The 17,398-nt window shown below is 48.6% G+C and overlaps 1 protein-coding gene across 14 annotated transcripts in view; it reads left to right on the top strand.

The window, feature by feature from the left end:
* The window catches only part of LOC121681319 (trichohyalin), a 145,616-nt gene that overhangs the window by 110,832 nt on the left and 17,386 nt on the right, over positions 1 to 17,398 (top strand). For all 14 annotated transcript variants that reach the window (XM_042060999.1, XM_042060994.1, XM_042060997.1 and 11 more), the window contains 9 exons: positions 382 to 549; positions 4,069 to 4,248; positions 4,575 to 4,805; positions 5,198 to 5,428; positions 8,115 to 8,237; positions 10,579 to 10,705; positions 11,120 to 11,277; positions 11,795 to 12,041; positions 13,692 to 13,881. In XM_042060999.1, coding sequence (XP_041916933.1) covers positions 382 to 549; positions 4,069 to 4,248; positions 4,575 to 4,805; positions 5,198 to 5,428; positions 8,115 to 8,237; positions 10,579 to 10,705; positions 11,120 to 11,277; positions 11,795 to 12,041; positions 13,692 to 13,881 — 1,655 coding nt within the window. The remainder of the gene's footprint in view (positions 1 to 381; positions 550 to 4,068; positions 4,249 to 4,574; positions 4,806 to 5,197; positions 5,429 to 8,114; positions 8,238 to 10,578; positions 10,706 to 11,119; positions 11,278 to 11,794; positions 12,042 to 13,691; positions 13,882 to 17,398) is intronic.

The raw sequence follows: 17,398 nt of genomic DNA, 5'->3' as shown, positions 1-17,398 counted from the left end.
TGAATGCTTTGTGTTTGTGCGTGGGCCAGTGACGGAGGATTGGGTGAGGTGCTCTTTGTGCACACACTCCTGTATCTATTGTAAAGGGCTATTTTCTGTACCAGTCATATGACTGGCTGACATATAATGTTTTCTATGTATGTATGTACTGCATGTGTGTATACAGTATATGTGTGTATATCTTGATTTGTCTCTTATTTCCATGCCACTGTGTGCATGTATATCTATTGTATATAATTTATTGTATGGGTGTTTACCTGTGTTTATGTGGTAAACATAACGTGTGTGGTTTGTATGTGGTATGTAGTGCTTTGGCCTATCTGGTTGGCATATGTGTGTAGATATGTGTATTCATCATTGTGTGTGTGTGTGTGTGTGCAGCTGTTGCAGCGGGTGGAGGAGGTGCAGAGTGTGAGGGAGGAGCTGAGGAGGGCCCAGGAGGAGCTGAGGAGGGCCCAGGAGGAGCGGAGCCAGAGGGAAGAGGTGCTGCAGAGTCAGCAACTCAAAGTCCAGCAACTGCAGCAGGAGAGAGAAGACCTACTCACAGAGGTCTCTCACACACACCACACACACACACACACACACACAGACACACACATACACACACACACACACACACACACACGCACAGGTCACACTCAGACTGTCACGCACACACACTTACTTAAGCTTATGTATACAAACTTTAACACGTGCACAGTGCTCTGATAAACGCTACTTAGCCACAGTGCTCCATCATAAAGCCAGGTAAACACAGAGAGGTGTTCTTGCTGCAGATTGCTGTTATAAAAACACATTGCTGTTATAAAATAAGTCTTCACTGACGAGTGAGTGAAACTCAATGACTCAGTAACTCACCCTCTCCTGCTCTCCAAGTTTGCACTGGACAGGCATGCATTCATTCAACTATTCACATTATCCTTTGACATGGTGCATCACTGACACAAATGTACACTTTCCCCGCATTTTGAACATGCACACATATGACCTTTCACTCCTACTGTAAGCACACAGGGTAGTACACATACAGTATTCAGCAAATTCTCATATGCATCTACACTATTGATGCACATCACATTAACATAACTTGTCCTCAGACCAAACCACAGAGTGGTCAAGGTCCCCAGTCTCCCTCCTGTGTTAATAACTTCTGAACTGTATTGATGCATGGGGGCCTGGCCATGCCACTGTACTGTACTGTATATAATATACGTAGAAGATGCTAAATAAAAGCCAGTGTGACCTAGGCAGCCATGCATGCTTTGGTTCTGCTTTCTCTGTTCCAGCAGGCTCCGTCAGGCTCTGTGTGGCGCCGTGGAATTCCAATTAGTTTCATTTAATTAGCAGCTCTCTGCTCGTGGCAACGTTCCTTCATTTATTTTAATCTTGTTTATGCACCTTGATTGTTTCACAATATAGCTTTTTTTAATTAGGCGAGATTGATTAAATTGCATTGATTCTGCGTCCTTATTAAAATGAACCTACCCACCCCCTACTCGTTCCTTGCCCCCCACCCCCCACCCCCTTCACTGATGTTATTTTTCATAATTAATGGCACTCCACTCAATCTGCCATTGTGTAAGTATTTGTGTGTGTGAGTGTGTGTGTGTGTGTGTGTGTGTGTGTGTGTGTGTGTGTGTGTGTCTGTATTTGTGTGTCCATGTTTGTTTGTGTTTGTTGATGAGTGTGTATGTGTGTTGATGCCTGTGTGTGTGTGTGTGTGTGTGTGTGTGTGTGCGTGTGCGAGACTGTGAGCTTGTATTAGGGGAGGGTAGCGTATTTTGTTATGGAGGTGAGGTTTGTCATTATTTATTGGGTCGGCTGTCAGAGGCTGTTGTTGTGACGGCTGCTTTATGCACACTGATGAATCCTGTGGGGATTGATGGGCTCGGTTCAGCCCACAATGCACCAGCAGCCCTGCAGCTCACATGGAGAAACACACAAACAGAACTCTACACCACCCTCCACACACACACACAGAGAGAGGGAGAGAGACACACACACACAGACCTTGTTCTCGACCAACTCTCTTTCACTCTGTCTTTTCTGTTTTCTATCTAACCTGCTGTCTAGTCTATGTCTCTCTGCACAGTGTTCTCACACTACTGTAACAACTGCACCCCAGTTCTCTTTTTAATTCTGATTGATGACTCAGTTCATCTTCTGCATAACTGCCCCCTTTGCCCCCACCTTTGCCACCACCACTACACAGCACACACCACGCGCCCCCACCCACCCCCCACTCTGCCTCCACTATGAAAATGATATTAGAAACAAAATGAGATTTGAAATTTTATGTTTGACAAGCGACTTGATGAAAGGGTTTCATTGCAGAGCCTGATCCATGGAAATTTTATGCTAATAATACTGCTGGCCAAGCGATCTAGTTGGAAATTAATCAGTGCTAGGGCTGAGAGAGAGAGAGAGAGAGAGAGAGAGAGAGAGAGAGAGAGGGGAAGGCTCTATAAACACCGCCACCCCACACCCCTACCCCCTGAATCTCATCAGAAACAGCCATGGGGTGTTGTCTGTCTGATGAGGTCGGGGGAGAGAAATAGGGAGTTAGAAAATTACACTGCAGCTTAGCACTGATTGATGCAGTAATGTATGCAGCCATGCAGCGCACCAGTGTAATATGGATTAGGTCTCTCTCTCTCTCTCCCTCTCATCATCTCTCTCTCTTTCCCTCTCTCCATCTCTCTCTCTCTCTCCCTCTCTCCATCTCTTTCCTATCCTCACAAGCCCTACACAAGATGGCAAGATGGACAGAATTACCCTTCCCTCCTGTACCACTTCTCTCTCTCTCCTCTCTCTCTCTCCTCTATATCCCTCACTTCTCTCTCCATCATCTTTGCTTCCCTTTTTTGTACCCTGTGTAGCTCACTCTGCTCCATCAGTCTGGTTTACTTTTGCCCTGTGTGTGTTTGTGAACGTCTCAGACTGTAAAGATATGCTGAACACACCGAAACACACACACACACACACACACACACACACACACACACACACACACACACACACACACACACACACACACACACACACACAGTCATTCATTCTCATCCTCCCACACATGCAGGGGGGCAGGAAACATCAATGCTTCGCCGTCTCTAATGGAGTCATTATCAGATTTCAGTCCTTTTAAAACAACACAATTAGTGGCGTTGTCTTAATGATGCTCGCAAGGTAAATGCAAAGCAATCCGTTTCCAGAGCCCACTCCGCTGCCACCTCCCCCGTCCTCAGCCGCTTGCACAGAGACCTCCTCCACAGGGCCTGCAACCAGAAGAATAAATCACAGAGGAAGTTAAATGACAAAACCAATATGTGTGTACTTCTATGTGTGTGTGTTTGTGCCTGACTGCCGGCATCTGTATTTTTTTCCCCCTCCTCAACCGTGTTACAACTCTGTGTGATTTATTATTTTTACCCTGCGAGACATCTGTTACATTGCTCCTTATTTTTGTAATGCATCATCAGTGGGGGGGAAAAAATAATATTATCCCATCTCAGATATTGTGCTCTGGAGGCTAATAATCTAATGTAGAGCTGGTGTCATTAAACTGCCATGCTGAGGCTGCAGGCACAGAGAGAGGTTGCTCTGTGCTGTTGATAGTTTGTCTGGGTGTCCATATTGTTGAGTGCCCCGTGTGTGTGTATGTGTGTTTGCGTTTGTGCATGTTCTTAGATTGGCAGATTTTAATTTCTGTGTTATTGTGTTGTTTTCATGCTGTCAACAAACTATAAATAAAGTAAACACACTATAATTAGATTATAAGTGTGTTAACTGCAGGAGTTGAACCCATGACCCCCTCTCTATACTAGAACCATCTGCCTACCTTGGCACCAAAAGAACAACTGTGTCTCTGTGTGCCAGTTTGTCTGCCTGTTTGTATAACATTTACAGTGTTTGTGTTGCATACCCATGTGGTGTGTGTGTATGGGGGGTGGGGGGCTGCAGTTTATGAGTAGTGCACCTCAAGGACTCTCTCACAGCCCCTTACTGTGTGTGTGTGTGTGTGTGTGTGTGTGTGTGTGTGTGTGTGTGTTCCCCCGTGGTGCTGTACAGGGTGCGAGCCAGCAGGAGGCGCTGTGTGAGCTGCGTCAGCGGCAGGCAGAGGCGCAGGCCCAGCGGGAGCGGGAGCAGCAGGAGGCCCACATGCGCCTGCAGCAGCAGCGCGCCGCCACCGAGCGACTCCGGGAGGACCTGGAGACAGCGCAGGGACAGCTCCGGGACGCCGAGGAACAGGTGAGACGCGCAGAAAAGGTCTCGCTACGTGGGAGTGGCACGTTAAAATGACAAGGTGAGGCTAGATGAGGAAGAGGCAGAGGGGGTTGAGAGAGATCAAACATACATGCAGGAGGAGGAAGAGTGAAAAGGTTTGGGCCACAGAGAGATGAGGTGAAGGAGTTGAAGTTCAAAGAAAACACTAAGGGGAAAAAAGCAGCAAAAATCTAGTCCCAAGCCTAGATGATGGCTGAATGAGACGTTGTGTGGTGTTGATGTTGTCGATGTTGAACTTATTCCCTCTGAACCCCCGTGCCTGCCCCTGACTGTGCCCACTGTGTTGACAGAGCGCGCAGAGGGAGGCCCAACTGCGCTCCCATGATGCCGAGCTGGCGCGGCTGAGGGCAGGCCTGCTGGAGGCCCAGAGCGCTGCGACCGAGGCGGAGGTCAGACTGCAGCCGCTCTCCCACTCCCTGGAGCTCCACCAGCACAAGTACCAGGCCTGTCTGGGCAAGATCGCCCAGCTGGAGAGCAGCCTGCAGGCCAGGGAAGAGGACCTGAAGGAGGCCATGGCACAGGTTAGATGCCAGACCACCTCTGTGCCGCCGCCCACTCAGTGCTCGCTGGGAAACATTAAACGCAGCACGTCGATATTCAGCCCGAGAGAGAAAAGTTGCACTGTTTACTCTCGATTCAAATGAATAGAGAGGCCTCGTTGACACGCTAAAGGTCATGATCTTACTTGAGACTGTCAAGTACCAGCACAGTATATTGGGAATGACATTGATGCATGAAACACTAAAACTTGCGCACATTTAATCATGAACTACATGCATGAGCTACATGCTGACAGTGCTAAGGCAATACTCACTTTTTAAAGCACGTTTTGCAGGTTATATGTGCCATTGAGAGGGCAATTTTTTTTTTTGTATATTTAAGATGTATCATGTCATTCTGCATCTCGTCACAGATCGGTGAGCGTGACGAGGAGGTGCTGCGTCTGCGTGCCCAGGCGGTGGCACTGCAGGGCGACCTGAAGGCCCAGAGCACCCAGTTGGAGAGCGGCGACGACGCACTGAGCGCGCTCAGCCAGAGCCTGCGCCACACTCAGCAGCAGCTGCAGCACAGCCGGCAGCACGCGCACGAGTGCGAAATGGTCATCGGCACGCTCCGACACAGCGTCGCAGACCTGCGCAGACAGGTCAGTTCACACGCAGACTCATTCTGTCAGGTGTCTGGAAGAGTTTGGCACATGAAATGGAATGGAAGTTTGGGTGTAAGTCAAAAAGTGGATGTTTTTCTCAAAGTATGACATATGCAAAAAATATCAGGTTACGCTTTACTTGACAGTATTGACATAAGAGTGACATGACATTGTCATGAACGTGTCTTAAACAAGTCATAAACGTTTATGACATAACGCTTCTGTCATTCAGTGTCATTAGGTTTTAACAAGTTAGGGTTAGGATTAGGGTTAGGGGCTAGGATTAGGGTTAGGGTTCATGTGTCATGACAGTGTCATGTGTTCATGACAGTGTCATGTCACTCTTATGTCGATACTGTCAAGTAAAGTGTTACCAAATATCAATATCAAGATCAAAGGTCAAAATCACAACAAAATACACACTTATCCTACAAAACTAATAAAGTAGAGGTCTTACAGAAATACAAACCAACATTCGAATGGAAAAAGTCTGGAATTTTATTTAAGAAAAGGATAGGCACTACTGGTACACACACAAACATTATTCCATGGCACAATATCCACATTTCAGTCCAAACCTCTTCTGCAGACATGAGTGTTCTGTGAGCTGTGCACTTCACAGCGTTGTCTTCCTGGTGCCCTGTACATCCATGTGTGCTTTGTTCTGGGCACATGTGCGTTTCCGTGTCAGGTGGCCCCCGGCGGGAGGCATGTATCGGGCGGGTTCACCTGGCCTGTGGTGTTGTAGTGTGGATGCACCTACACGCCTCGGCACCAGGGCACGTTTGTAAGGCTCACAGCACACTGAGTGTTCTCAGTGATCTCTATTGATCTGCGGGCCATCGATCGGCATCCGCTCTCTCAAACTCACCCGGCTAACACTCACAGGTGTGTGGATATCTGAGGAAGAGTGAGGTGGGGGTGTGTGTGTGGGGGTGTAGAGGGGGTGGTTGGTGCCTGCCAGCGATTAGGGATCTGGGGGTTTCTCTTTTTGGCACGATGGATCTGGATTAGAACAGTTAGCTGCTGAGATAGAAGGATTGGTGTTTGTGCAAGACTGAAGTTGTTTGGATGCGTGTGTGTATGTGTGTGTGTTTTGGGGGGATGGGGGGAGGCTGCTGACAGGGTGGCAAGGCAACCAGGGGGAGCGCAACAGCTTGGTGCACGGAAGAGCTAAAGTGGAAAAGCATGCTGTGAGAGCGGCGTGGCACAGGAGCACCGGGGCTCGCTCACAGCTCTGTGGCACAGCCGCCTCCATCTGTTGGAGACCACAGGAGGTGTCAAGCCACCGCTGACCCATACACACTTATCCCTCCCGTCACTCAGTCTCTCTCTCTTTCTTTCTCTCTCCCTCTCTCTTCTCCATCTCCTCATGTCTGCTTGTCTCTCATCCTCCATTTCACCCCCTGCAGCACCTGTGCCCTCCCCCCTCCTGCTTCTCCTGTACTCTGCTCTCCATTAGCGACTCACACACATGCACATGCAAACACACACACACACATACACACACATGCACATGCAAACACACACACACATACACACATACACACACATGCACATGCGCATGCAAACACACACACACACACACATGCACATGCAAACACACACATGCACACTATTGATTCCTCTGTTCTCATGCAAACCCTCAGAGCCCACACCACCTGGCCTGGGTTTATGTCTCACCCTTAGCCGTCATCTACACCAGACCCCACCCTCCTCCACACACATGCACACACACACATACACACACACACATATACACATACACATACACACAGTGTGCCACTGTGTTGAGCTTATGTGTGCGTGCATACGTGTGTGTGTGTGTGTGTGTGTGTTTGTGTGTGTATATAGCAGAGCAAACTTCTTCTTAGTCTTTTTCCTGTCTACAGAGAAAGAAGTCAGAAAGTGCTAGAAAGAAGCGAGGCAGTCAGACACAAGCAAGAGGAGTGATTGGGTTTAACAAGCCGATCACGGTGACGCTGATGCGTGTTGGCTCGCCTCATCAGTGCCACCTGGTTTTACGGCATCGCCGCGTCTTCATCCTCACCAAGAACACCACTCTGCTTTTTACAAGGCTTTATGAAGCTCCACTCAGATGCCAAATAAAGTTTGTCTTGCAAGCAAGCGGCGCCAATAAAGAACTTACAATGCTGGAAAACAAAGACAGATGCTTGTTTGCTTGTGTGGACATGCTCTCATAACCCAGCAGCCTATTGATGAATATTTGATGATATTCACTGCAGGGAAAAATGATCCTGGTCTGGTTTGAGAGCTTATAAAGCTTTATGTTTAAGTTTCTAAAGTATTCTATAGATGTATTAAAATCAATAGATATGCAGACATGCACAGTATTAAACCTGAAAATATGTGACCAAGAGTTTTTTTCACCATTAAAGTTGGGTCTGTGAAGAGAGGGGATGTTTTGTAGGCAGATCATTTTGCCATATTGCTATTTTTCCAACAGAACAGGAAAATATCAATGTACAATGACTGTACAACATAAAATACTCTGACATAACTAGAAGAAATATATTATCAATAAAGGAACATCAAAAAATGTTGCCTTGGTTTAAGATACTGTCATCTTATATTTAACCTTTTGCAGTGTAACAAATGCTTTTGAATTTGACTGTGTGTGTGTGTGTGTGTGTGTGTGTGTGTGTGTGTGTGTGTACACCAGGCTGAAGAGCAAGAGGAGGCTGTGGTAAAAGTCCAGGCTGATCTGTCGGTGTATAGAGCTACTCACACCCACCCCGACACGGACTACGACCATCAGCTGAGCCGTGTACAGGATCTGGAGCAGGTGGGTCTGCACTGGGATAAAGGATACAAGGATACAAGGAAGTTTATTGTCACATGCATATAGTTACTGGAAGTAAGAAATGCAGTGAAATAACAAGCAGGACTATTTAGGGATCTGGGCAAGTTGTTTGGATGCGTGTGTGTATGTGTGTGTGTGTGTGTGTGTATATGTGTGTGTTTTGGGGGGATGGGGGGACCCCCAAATAAAGGGGACTGATATTTAGCAGACGCTTTAATATAAAGCAACACAGGCTCACAATAGCGGATTCGGGAATCGAACCCTGGTTGTCCGATCGTTAGGCAGCAGCCTGGTCGATGCTCCACCACACCCTCAAAGGTACTCATCCATAACAGTCAGTCACTACCATCATGCTGTCTCCTCAATGATCTGTAACAAGCTCTAGTTGGAGGGAAAACATGCAGTTGAACAAAGGCTGCAATCAGTGAACATGAAATGGCCATTGTTTGGCTTGCAGAGGTCTTCAAAGAGCCAAGTTTGTAAGAAATTCAAGAACCTGAAGGTCGGTTCCCACAAAGTACGAACTGGATTTTGTCCGAGCGTATAATGCCTTTTGCTTTTGGTGTTTGGTTGTTAGTGTATTGATTTGCACTTTCAAACTGGTGCTAGCTTCAATTCACAGCATCTAGCCTTCAGGAAGCCTCAGTCTGTTTGAGCTGCTGTACGCAAATATTTCACCATACACAAACACATACTGTGACATCAAAACAGGCTCCATAGTGGGATAGATTGTCTTCTGATCTGAGAAATGTCAGTGTAGATGTGTTGAGATGGGTTGATCCTTGAGTTTTTGCTCTGATTGAGTGGGAAGCATGTGGTTGATGTCATGACTGCCATATTGGTTGACCCCCATCAGTTAGTTGCCATGTTAGTTGGATTGATGCATTTGAATAAGCTGTCATCTCCCTCTCCCTCTTACACACACTCTCTCTCTCACACACACACACACACACACACTGCGGTTGCTGGCTAATGGCCTGACCTGAGGCTGGTCTTGCTATGGATAGAGAGGTGCCTCTCCAAGATGCGTAATCCCCTCTCTTTGACTAATTGTTTGTTATGTCAGTGCGCAGGGCAGCCGTGTCGCCTTTTAATGGAGTGCGCCGAGCCGATCTATCAGGGCACCCGTCCAACGCCGAGAATGTCAGCCCCAGCCGCTCTCAACGTCACTCTCAGCTCCACGGCAACACCGACATGATTTACGGGCCGGACTGGCTCCGTTCTCCTCCACTCTCCTCCTTCCTCCTCCTCCGCCTCCTTCTCCTCTCAGCTCAGGCCCCAGATTGATGGCCCCTCCGCCCGCACACACACACACCGGTCGCTGTCTCTCTCCCCGGCAACCTTTTAGCGGGCATTTTATAGATGGTTAGAGCGGCTCGTTTGGCTATTTATACATCGGTAAGTGGCCATGAAATATAGATTTGCTGTGACGGCTGAGTGTCGGCCGGCGTGGTGAGCGGCCCCCGGACGTCCGCCCTGGGTGACACCTCGTTATTTTAATGGGCCCAATTGAAGGAGGCCCAGAGTCAGAGTGGCACACAGGTCCAGCTCTCAGAGCTCTCACAGGGCTGCCAGGGATATTATTTCCTCATGTCGCTGTTGATGTTGGGTGATGTTTACACCAACACACATACACACACACACACACACAAACACAGACACACACTGGTATTTAAGCTGTAAGGCAGTGACCTGTTCGGTTGACAATGTGAAAAAATTGTGGGAGATCTTAAGATAGATGGGATGTGGGAGAACATAAGATATGCCCACACACACACGCACGCACACACACTCCTACGCTTTCTATATTCTTTCTCCATTCTCAGAAAAGTAAGTGTGGTGCAGAACATTCTGGACGATGACACCAACTGAAGGAATTGACCTGCAAATACACACACACACACACACACTGAGTCTTAGTGTGGATGGTAATGCAGAGGCTGTCAGTGCAGTGGCACTGGCTGTCTGGGGGCTGTGGGCGGTTTAATTGAATGGTTAACGCGTCAGAGGCGGCCACCGGCAGATCGGATGTGACACCTGTCAGAGAGCCACTGCGTCTGCGGCGGGGACATTTCCTCCATACACTCATGCATATGCACAGACCCAGTGTGTGTGTGTGTGTGTAGAAGGGGTGGGGGTGGATAGAGCCTGAGGGCCAGGAAGGTGCAGGCAGGGGGTGGAAGGGTGGTGGATGGGGTTGTGGGAGGCTTTGCTCCCTCAGGTGTGGCTCCATGGTGCCTGAGGCGGCCTTGCTCCTCCCTTAAGGCACAGCCAAAGATGTGTGACAGGTGTGTGTGTTGTATGTGTGTGTGTGTGTGTCCAGGCCCTCACTCAGGCGATAGAGAAGTGTGGCCAAGCGTCTCAGGAGCTGAGTGTGTACCAGGTGGAGAGGCAGCAGCTGAGGGACGAGGGCCATAGACTGGCCCAGCTCAGAGACAACAGCACCGCAGGTGAGATGGGTTCTGCTTTGTGTGTGTGTGTGTGTCTGTGTTTGCGTGTGTGTGTGTGTGTGCGTGTGTGTGTGTGTGTGTGTGTGTGTGTGTGTGTGTGACCTTGTTTGTGTGTGATACATCAAAACTTCTTCAAAACAGGAAGCCATTGAGTATGGACTTTCTTCGGGCTGTTTGCAATATGAGGTGTGTCTGAGTGTGTGCATCCATGTGTGCTCACATCTGTTTATGTTACCATGTGAAATTGGCTCTGTGTTTACTGCTTATACGGACATACACCTGTGCATTTGTGTAGTGATGTGATATCCATGTATCTGTAAGTGTATGTGTGTGTGGTCATGTATATGCATACATCTATAACTCTGTGTGTGTGTGTGTGTGTGTGTGTGTGTGTGTGTGTGTGTGTGTGTGAAGAGGTGCTTCTTCTGCAGAAGCAGATTGGCCAACTGCGAGAGGAGGTGCAGAGTGGTGAGCGTAGAAGGCAGGAGGAGGTGAGTGCGCTCCAGCAGAGAGCGGTCAGACTAGAGGAGCAGCTTCAGGCTGCACAGAAGGAGTGCACTCAGAAAGACCAGGTGACCAGCGCTCCTCATCTAATCTTCACTTCTTAAACTTCACTCTACCTGTCTTCCATTATGAGAATAATTATGGTTACGGTTATGAGCTTGCCGTATGATGGTATTAATAGCCTCCCACCTGTTCTTTCTGACTTCCCTGGTCACTGACATTTGCCATATTGTCCACATATGCTTGTAAAGTAGCACACAGCAGTATACTTCTTTCTTCTCACATTGTCCTATGATTTCTTTTAAAGTAAATCACTTGTAGTTGAAATACATTTGTCACACTAATTACACACTGATTATAAATTACAGACACCTCCTCACATGTCTCATTGTGTGTGAAATGTTCATAAATTTAAAGTAAATCAAAACAGTTTGAACAGATTTCTCTCACCTCTAATTGCATTGTTTATGACTTTGAGCATGTACATGTAGCTCTTCCAGTATAGCTAGTGCATTGACTGAGCCCCCCCCCCCCCCCCCCATCGGGTCTCCTCTCTGTGGTGTGTGTGTTTGTGTGTTCCTGCAGGCGGTGAAGAGGCGCGAGGCCCTGCTGCGGCAGTCGGAGGCCGACCTGCGTGAGGCGGGCGAGCGTCTGCGGGGGAAGGCCCAGGAAGCGGAGCGGCATGCGGCCGGGGCCCAGGGCCTGGAGGCCGAGCTGCAGAGGGCGCGCCGCGACAGGAGGCAGCGGGAGAGCGAGTGCACCACGCTCAGGGCCGAGCTGCTGCAGCTCCGAGACGAGCTCAAGGAGAGCCACACCGGAACCAGAGACATCGGTGAGCCGCACCACAGACCCCTCAGTCCAACGTGTGCCCAAGAGTCTGATTTGAGATTCACCCAAACAAAGCTGGTATTGCAGTCAATGAAGGCAAACTCTGGTCAAAGCTTTCAGAGTGAAACTTAAATAATTTAGCTTGTACTGAACCCACAACTAAAAGCAGATAAAGAGAGAAACCCAATGTCCAAAATACATGACAAAAAAACAGCAGATAGAGAAGAGAAGAGAAGTTGATCACCAGGACCAAGCAGGCCGGGTGTATTAGGAGATTATTACTGCTTTAAGTAGGACTGGGAAGTCAAACAAAGAACAGTGGGGATGGATATGCTTCTATTTCCATTTCCAGCCTTTGTAGTGAATGGATGTTGAGAATCCTGACCGGACAAATGCAATGGAGGGGCAAGGAGCCTGACAGACACAACAGCGGAGGAAACAGTCTGAGAGAGTGTCCTAATTACACCGAATGCAACAGTATTAGTTGGAGGGAAATGAAAGCGAAGGGTTAAATGTAAAGTCTGTGAGCTTGACAGCGTGATGAGTAGTAGTATACACATTAAAGCACAGGCTTGACTGGAGTGTTGGACAGCCAGCTGAGATTCAGGCACTCTTTGAAGCCCTCAGTCTGTGATTTGAGTGACTGCCTTTGTCTTTTGGCACTCTGTCTCCGTCTTTCTCTCTCTCTCTCTCTCTCTTTGTGCCTTCCGACTTTAGATGAGGTGAGAAACAATTAAAATCGGGCAGGAGGGATCTGGAACAGAGGGAGTGTGTGTGTGTGTGTGTGTGTGTGTGTGTGTGTGTGAGAGAGAGAGGAGCCTGGGAGGCGGCTGGGCCTCCAGGGCTGGCTTTAATAAGCCGTGTGAGATGGTCACCTGTTTGCGTGCGGCTCCCTCAGTCTCCTTGGCTTGCCTAGAATGAAACAGCCCATCAATTCACAGCCTGAGGGCACACGTCTCTCTCTCTCTCTCTCTCTCTCTCTCTCTCTCTCTCTCTCTCTCTCTCTCTCTCTCTCTCTCTCTCACTCACACACACACACACACATACACACATTTACACAGGGCACTCCAAGTCCGACACCGCCTGCCTAAAAGACATTCAAGTGGGGAGAGTGAGCGAGAGGCACAGAGGCTATAATTTTGGCCGGATGGGGCATATTGACATTTTCTTAGCATCCTATTAGCATAGCATTACTCTGGTGTTCATTCAGCAGCAGCAGCCGCCACCCCTCGGAGCGTTGCGGAGCAGAGCAGAGGCCAGCCATGAGGGCTGAGGAGCTGGGGGAGACGGGTGGGGCGGGGCGGGAGACTCAGCTGGGAATTGGGGGTTAATAGATGCTTTTAGCCTGGGACCTCAAAGCCATTTGTGAATGTGCTGATTCCCATTTCCCCCGAAAATATGCTTTCGGATGGTGTTTTCTGCTCGGTTAAATTAAACAGATCTCAAACGGGAAATAATCAAAAGCCCACAAGGGCTTCTAAACAGAGGGCCGTAGTTTGGTGCAGTTTACCTCAGACTTGATGCCTTGCCTCTCCTTGTCCAGGGGGGAAAAGTCACACAAAATGTATCTTGTGTATCGTACTGCTACGTGTACGGATAGTGTAAATAACTGCACATGAACCTGAAAATCTGTGTCTGTGTGTGTGTGTGGTAGCCCAGGAGCTGGCGCGTGAGCAGGAGAAGGCTGTGCTACTGGAGGGTGGTCAGCAGCGTGCCCAGGAGCAGCTGGCGGAGCGGGTGGCCGAGCTGGTGCGGGCCGAGCAGGTCCAGCGCAGGCAGCAGGCCGAGCTGAGGAGACTCCAGGAACGGCTGGACAACACTGAGGCCGAGCTCCTCTCCACCAGGTACCTCATACACACACACTGCCTCCATTACTTTATTTCATTATGCTTAATAGCACTCTTTCCTTCCCCCTCTCTATTTCTCTCCCTCTTTCATTAATTTCTTTTTCTTATTTATTTTATGTTATTCTGCTAAACACAGCTTGTCCTCTCCCTCTCTTTCTCTCTCCACCTCTTCTTTCATTCTACTCTTCTTCCCTCTCTCTGTCTGGTTACTTACCTAATTACCTGTCTGTTCATCTGCCAGTCTGTCTACCTATTCATCTATTCATCTCTCTGCCTCTATCTGTGGATCTCCTGCTCTGTTTATCTCTAATATATTCTGGCTGTTTATCTAGCTGTCTGCAATGGGTGGTTTCCGCTCACCTATCTCTCCTTGTCCGTCCGACAGCACAGACTGCGTCAGGCCTGTTCTAATTCAATGCAAATTACTTTCATCTTTTCTCTTTGATCATAATTGAAAGGGCCAGTTACAAGTGGCTGCGAATGTAAAACTTGTTGCACCGAGTGCCCTGGTGCCCCCTCAGAGGAAGCGCGGGCTCTCAGCAGACACCTCATTCAGGCTCACCGCTCCATTGTTCTCGTGCCAAGTTGTGCACTCCTGTGAGGCGGAGGGCGAGGAGTCACAGAAGAGGCTCTCTTTGAAGTGTTTGAACCTTGCACTCGAACCAGACGCACATATACACACCCACACACACACACACACACACACACACACACACACACACACACACACACACACACACACACACACTGTCTACACCCAGCCCCCCCCCCCTCTCACTTTCTCTTGTGCGCACACACACACACACCTCTCTCTCCCTCTCCCTCTCTGGCATGCATGTACGTGGGTCGCTCGATGTTGCGGATCATTGGGGGTCACGGCCCCCCGTGTGAAATCAGATGTTTGAAGCGGCGTCGCGATGGCGAGAATACGAGCGTCTCAAGCAGCACCTTGCCAAAGGTCCCCTGCTCACCGAGGCATCCGGCAGCAGTAAAACGCGCCCTCCGGTTGCCAATACACATTAGGGGGGATTTAGTAATTAAGTGATAGGCTGAGGACTAAATTGGGTGTTTGTGGGCCGGCGGGCCACCCTGAGGTCCCCGCTGCCATGCAGATAGGGGATTCTAATTGCCAGGGTTATTGATCATCCTGGCAAGGGTGTGCGCGGGGATTTCACGAGCGATCGATTAGCTGTTACTGCGGCCAGCTCGTCGATGGTAGAGAGAGAGAGAGGGAGGCTGAGAGAGAGGGAGAGAGGAGGTGTGCATTGAAGGGCTGCAGGCTCTTTTTTCCCACACACACACTCACACATATCCTGGCCACTGTTGGGGAGTGACCCAGCAGCTAACAGTAGCTGAGCAGTTTTCTGCTGACAGGTGGCCTCTCTCTCTCTCCTCACTCTTTCTCTCTCTCCTCACTCTTTCTCTCTCCTCTCTCTCTCTCCTCACTCTTTCTCTCTCTCCTCACTCTTTCTCTCTCTCCTCTCTCTCTTCCACTTTCTCCATCTCTCTTTCTCCCTTCTTCTCTTTCTCTCCATCTCTGTGTGTCTTTCACACACTCTCTAGGGAGTAGGTCATTGTCCTGATGGCTGCGTTGTCACTCCCACTTTACTTTTTTCCCCTTGTCCTCCCGACTTGACCTTGAGTGTGTGTGTGTGTGTGTTAACGAGAGAGAGCGAGTGGCCTCACTGAGTGGCTTCACACGCCACTGTGGTCAGGGGAGTTAATGTTTCAGCAGAGCCACTGAACTCGCTGTATATTCGATTAGCTGCTTCCCCTGGCATTAAACAGGCTGTGGCCACCTCCCCTCCACTCTCCTCCCAGACGGAGGCTGAGAGAGCTGCCCGGACCCCTCCGCCTCACCGCCCAGCCTTCCTGCTCCTGCCTGCTCCATCGCTCACTCACTCTCCAGCTGAGGCCCGCCTGCCTGCCCCCGATACGCCCGTCAGCTGTGTCATCTGCATCGCCCACCAGAAACCTACACATACTCACACACACACACACACACACACGTACACGTAGACAGACACAGACACACACACACGGTCGCTCACTCGGCCGTCTCATTAAATGTTAATGCCTGTCTGGGCAAATTAAAGGCAACACCTTCCGCCCACACCACTGTCACACTCATGTGTCCCGCCTGACATGGTCAGATTGAGAAATGTTTAATTCCCTTTGATTTATGAAGCACAGGAGAGTGCCATTGATGATTTTTCCCCCTTTCTCTGCGTGTGTCTGTCTGTCTGAAATTCAGAGAATGAGTAACACTAGGGATCGCTGATTACTTACAGTAAAGTGCTGATATCTGTGCTCAGACTCCTGCTTTTGTATTTTTAGGAAGTCTTTGATGCAATCGCCTACGATGTTCGATCGTAGTAGACTTCATTAGTAGACTTCCGAGGGCCCTGACATTTAAAACAAGACATTGAGAACTTTGAAAAAGCACTGGTAGTTTACTTACAAGACGATTTATACAGACAGTATCTTCACGAAGTTTAGCATTTGCAACCATCTTGAATTTAGTCACGATAAGTCGAGCGACGAGTAAGAATGAACAGGTATGATAAGGGATCAGATTCCAAAAATAATTTCATGGAAATGCATGGATTCCAGTTTCTTCCAGTAGCAGCAACTGGAATCCATGCATTTCCACTGAATTATTTTTGGAATCTGATCCCTTATCATACCTGTTCATTCTTACTCGTCGCTCGACTTATCGAGACTAAATTCAAGATGGCTGCAAACGCTAAACTTTGTGAAGATACTGTCTGTATAAATCGTCTTGTAAGTAAACTACCAGTGCTTTTTCAAAGTTCTCAATGTCTCGTTTTAAATGTCAGGGCCCTCGGAAGTCTACCAATTAAGTGTGGAGATACATTGAGCCTCGTAAATGGTGTAAAACAGTGATTTATTTGCATGGCTAGCCCGATGCCGAAGCACCACCATTGAAAAAGCTGTTGGTAGCATCGGCTAACTAGCGCCAGATTTTGTAGTGCAGGGGACAAGGCGAGATGGGCTATGAGACACTCGGGGTTCACACTCGGTATCATGTTTCAACACACTTTAGGTCAATATCACACCGGAATTCTCCTTTAAGAAACATAACTTAGAGGTTAGTGTTTTAAGTAACTATCTGCCAATCTCAAAACCATTGCCATTTTTTAGCAGAGTTTTTGAAAAAGTTGTGTCTATTTTGGGCCCTCCTCTTTTCTCTCTGTACATGCTTCTGCTAGGTCAGATTATTCGTAAACATAATGTCTCTTTTCATTGCTATGCAGATGATCTGCAATTTTATCTACCTTTGTCCCTCGGTGGTCAGTGCGCTATTACAAGGCTCAATGACTGTATCATGGATATAAAAACCTGGATGGCTCACAGTTGTCTGCAGTTAAATGCCACTAAGACTGAGGTTATTCTGTGTGGCCCTCCCAAGCAAACTGGAGGCCTGAGGGGAATCCTGGGCCCTCTTATCCCATCTATAACATGGCAGGTCAGAAATCTTGGAGTGCTTTTT

Source organism: Alosa sapidissima, chromosome 14 (assembly GCF_018492685.1).
Source record: "Alosa sapidissima isolate fAloSap1 chromosome 14, fAloSap1.pri, whole genome shotgun sequence".
Classification (NCBI taxonomy): domain Eukaryota; kingdom Metazoa; phylum Chordata; class Actinopteri; order Clupeiformes; family Clupeidae; genus Alosa; species Alosa sapidissima.
This window is presented reverse-complemented; position numbering and strand designations above follow the sequence as displayed.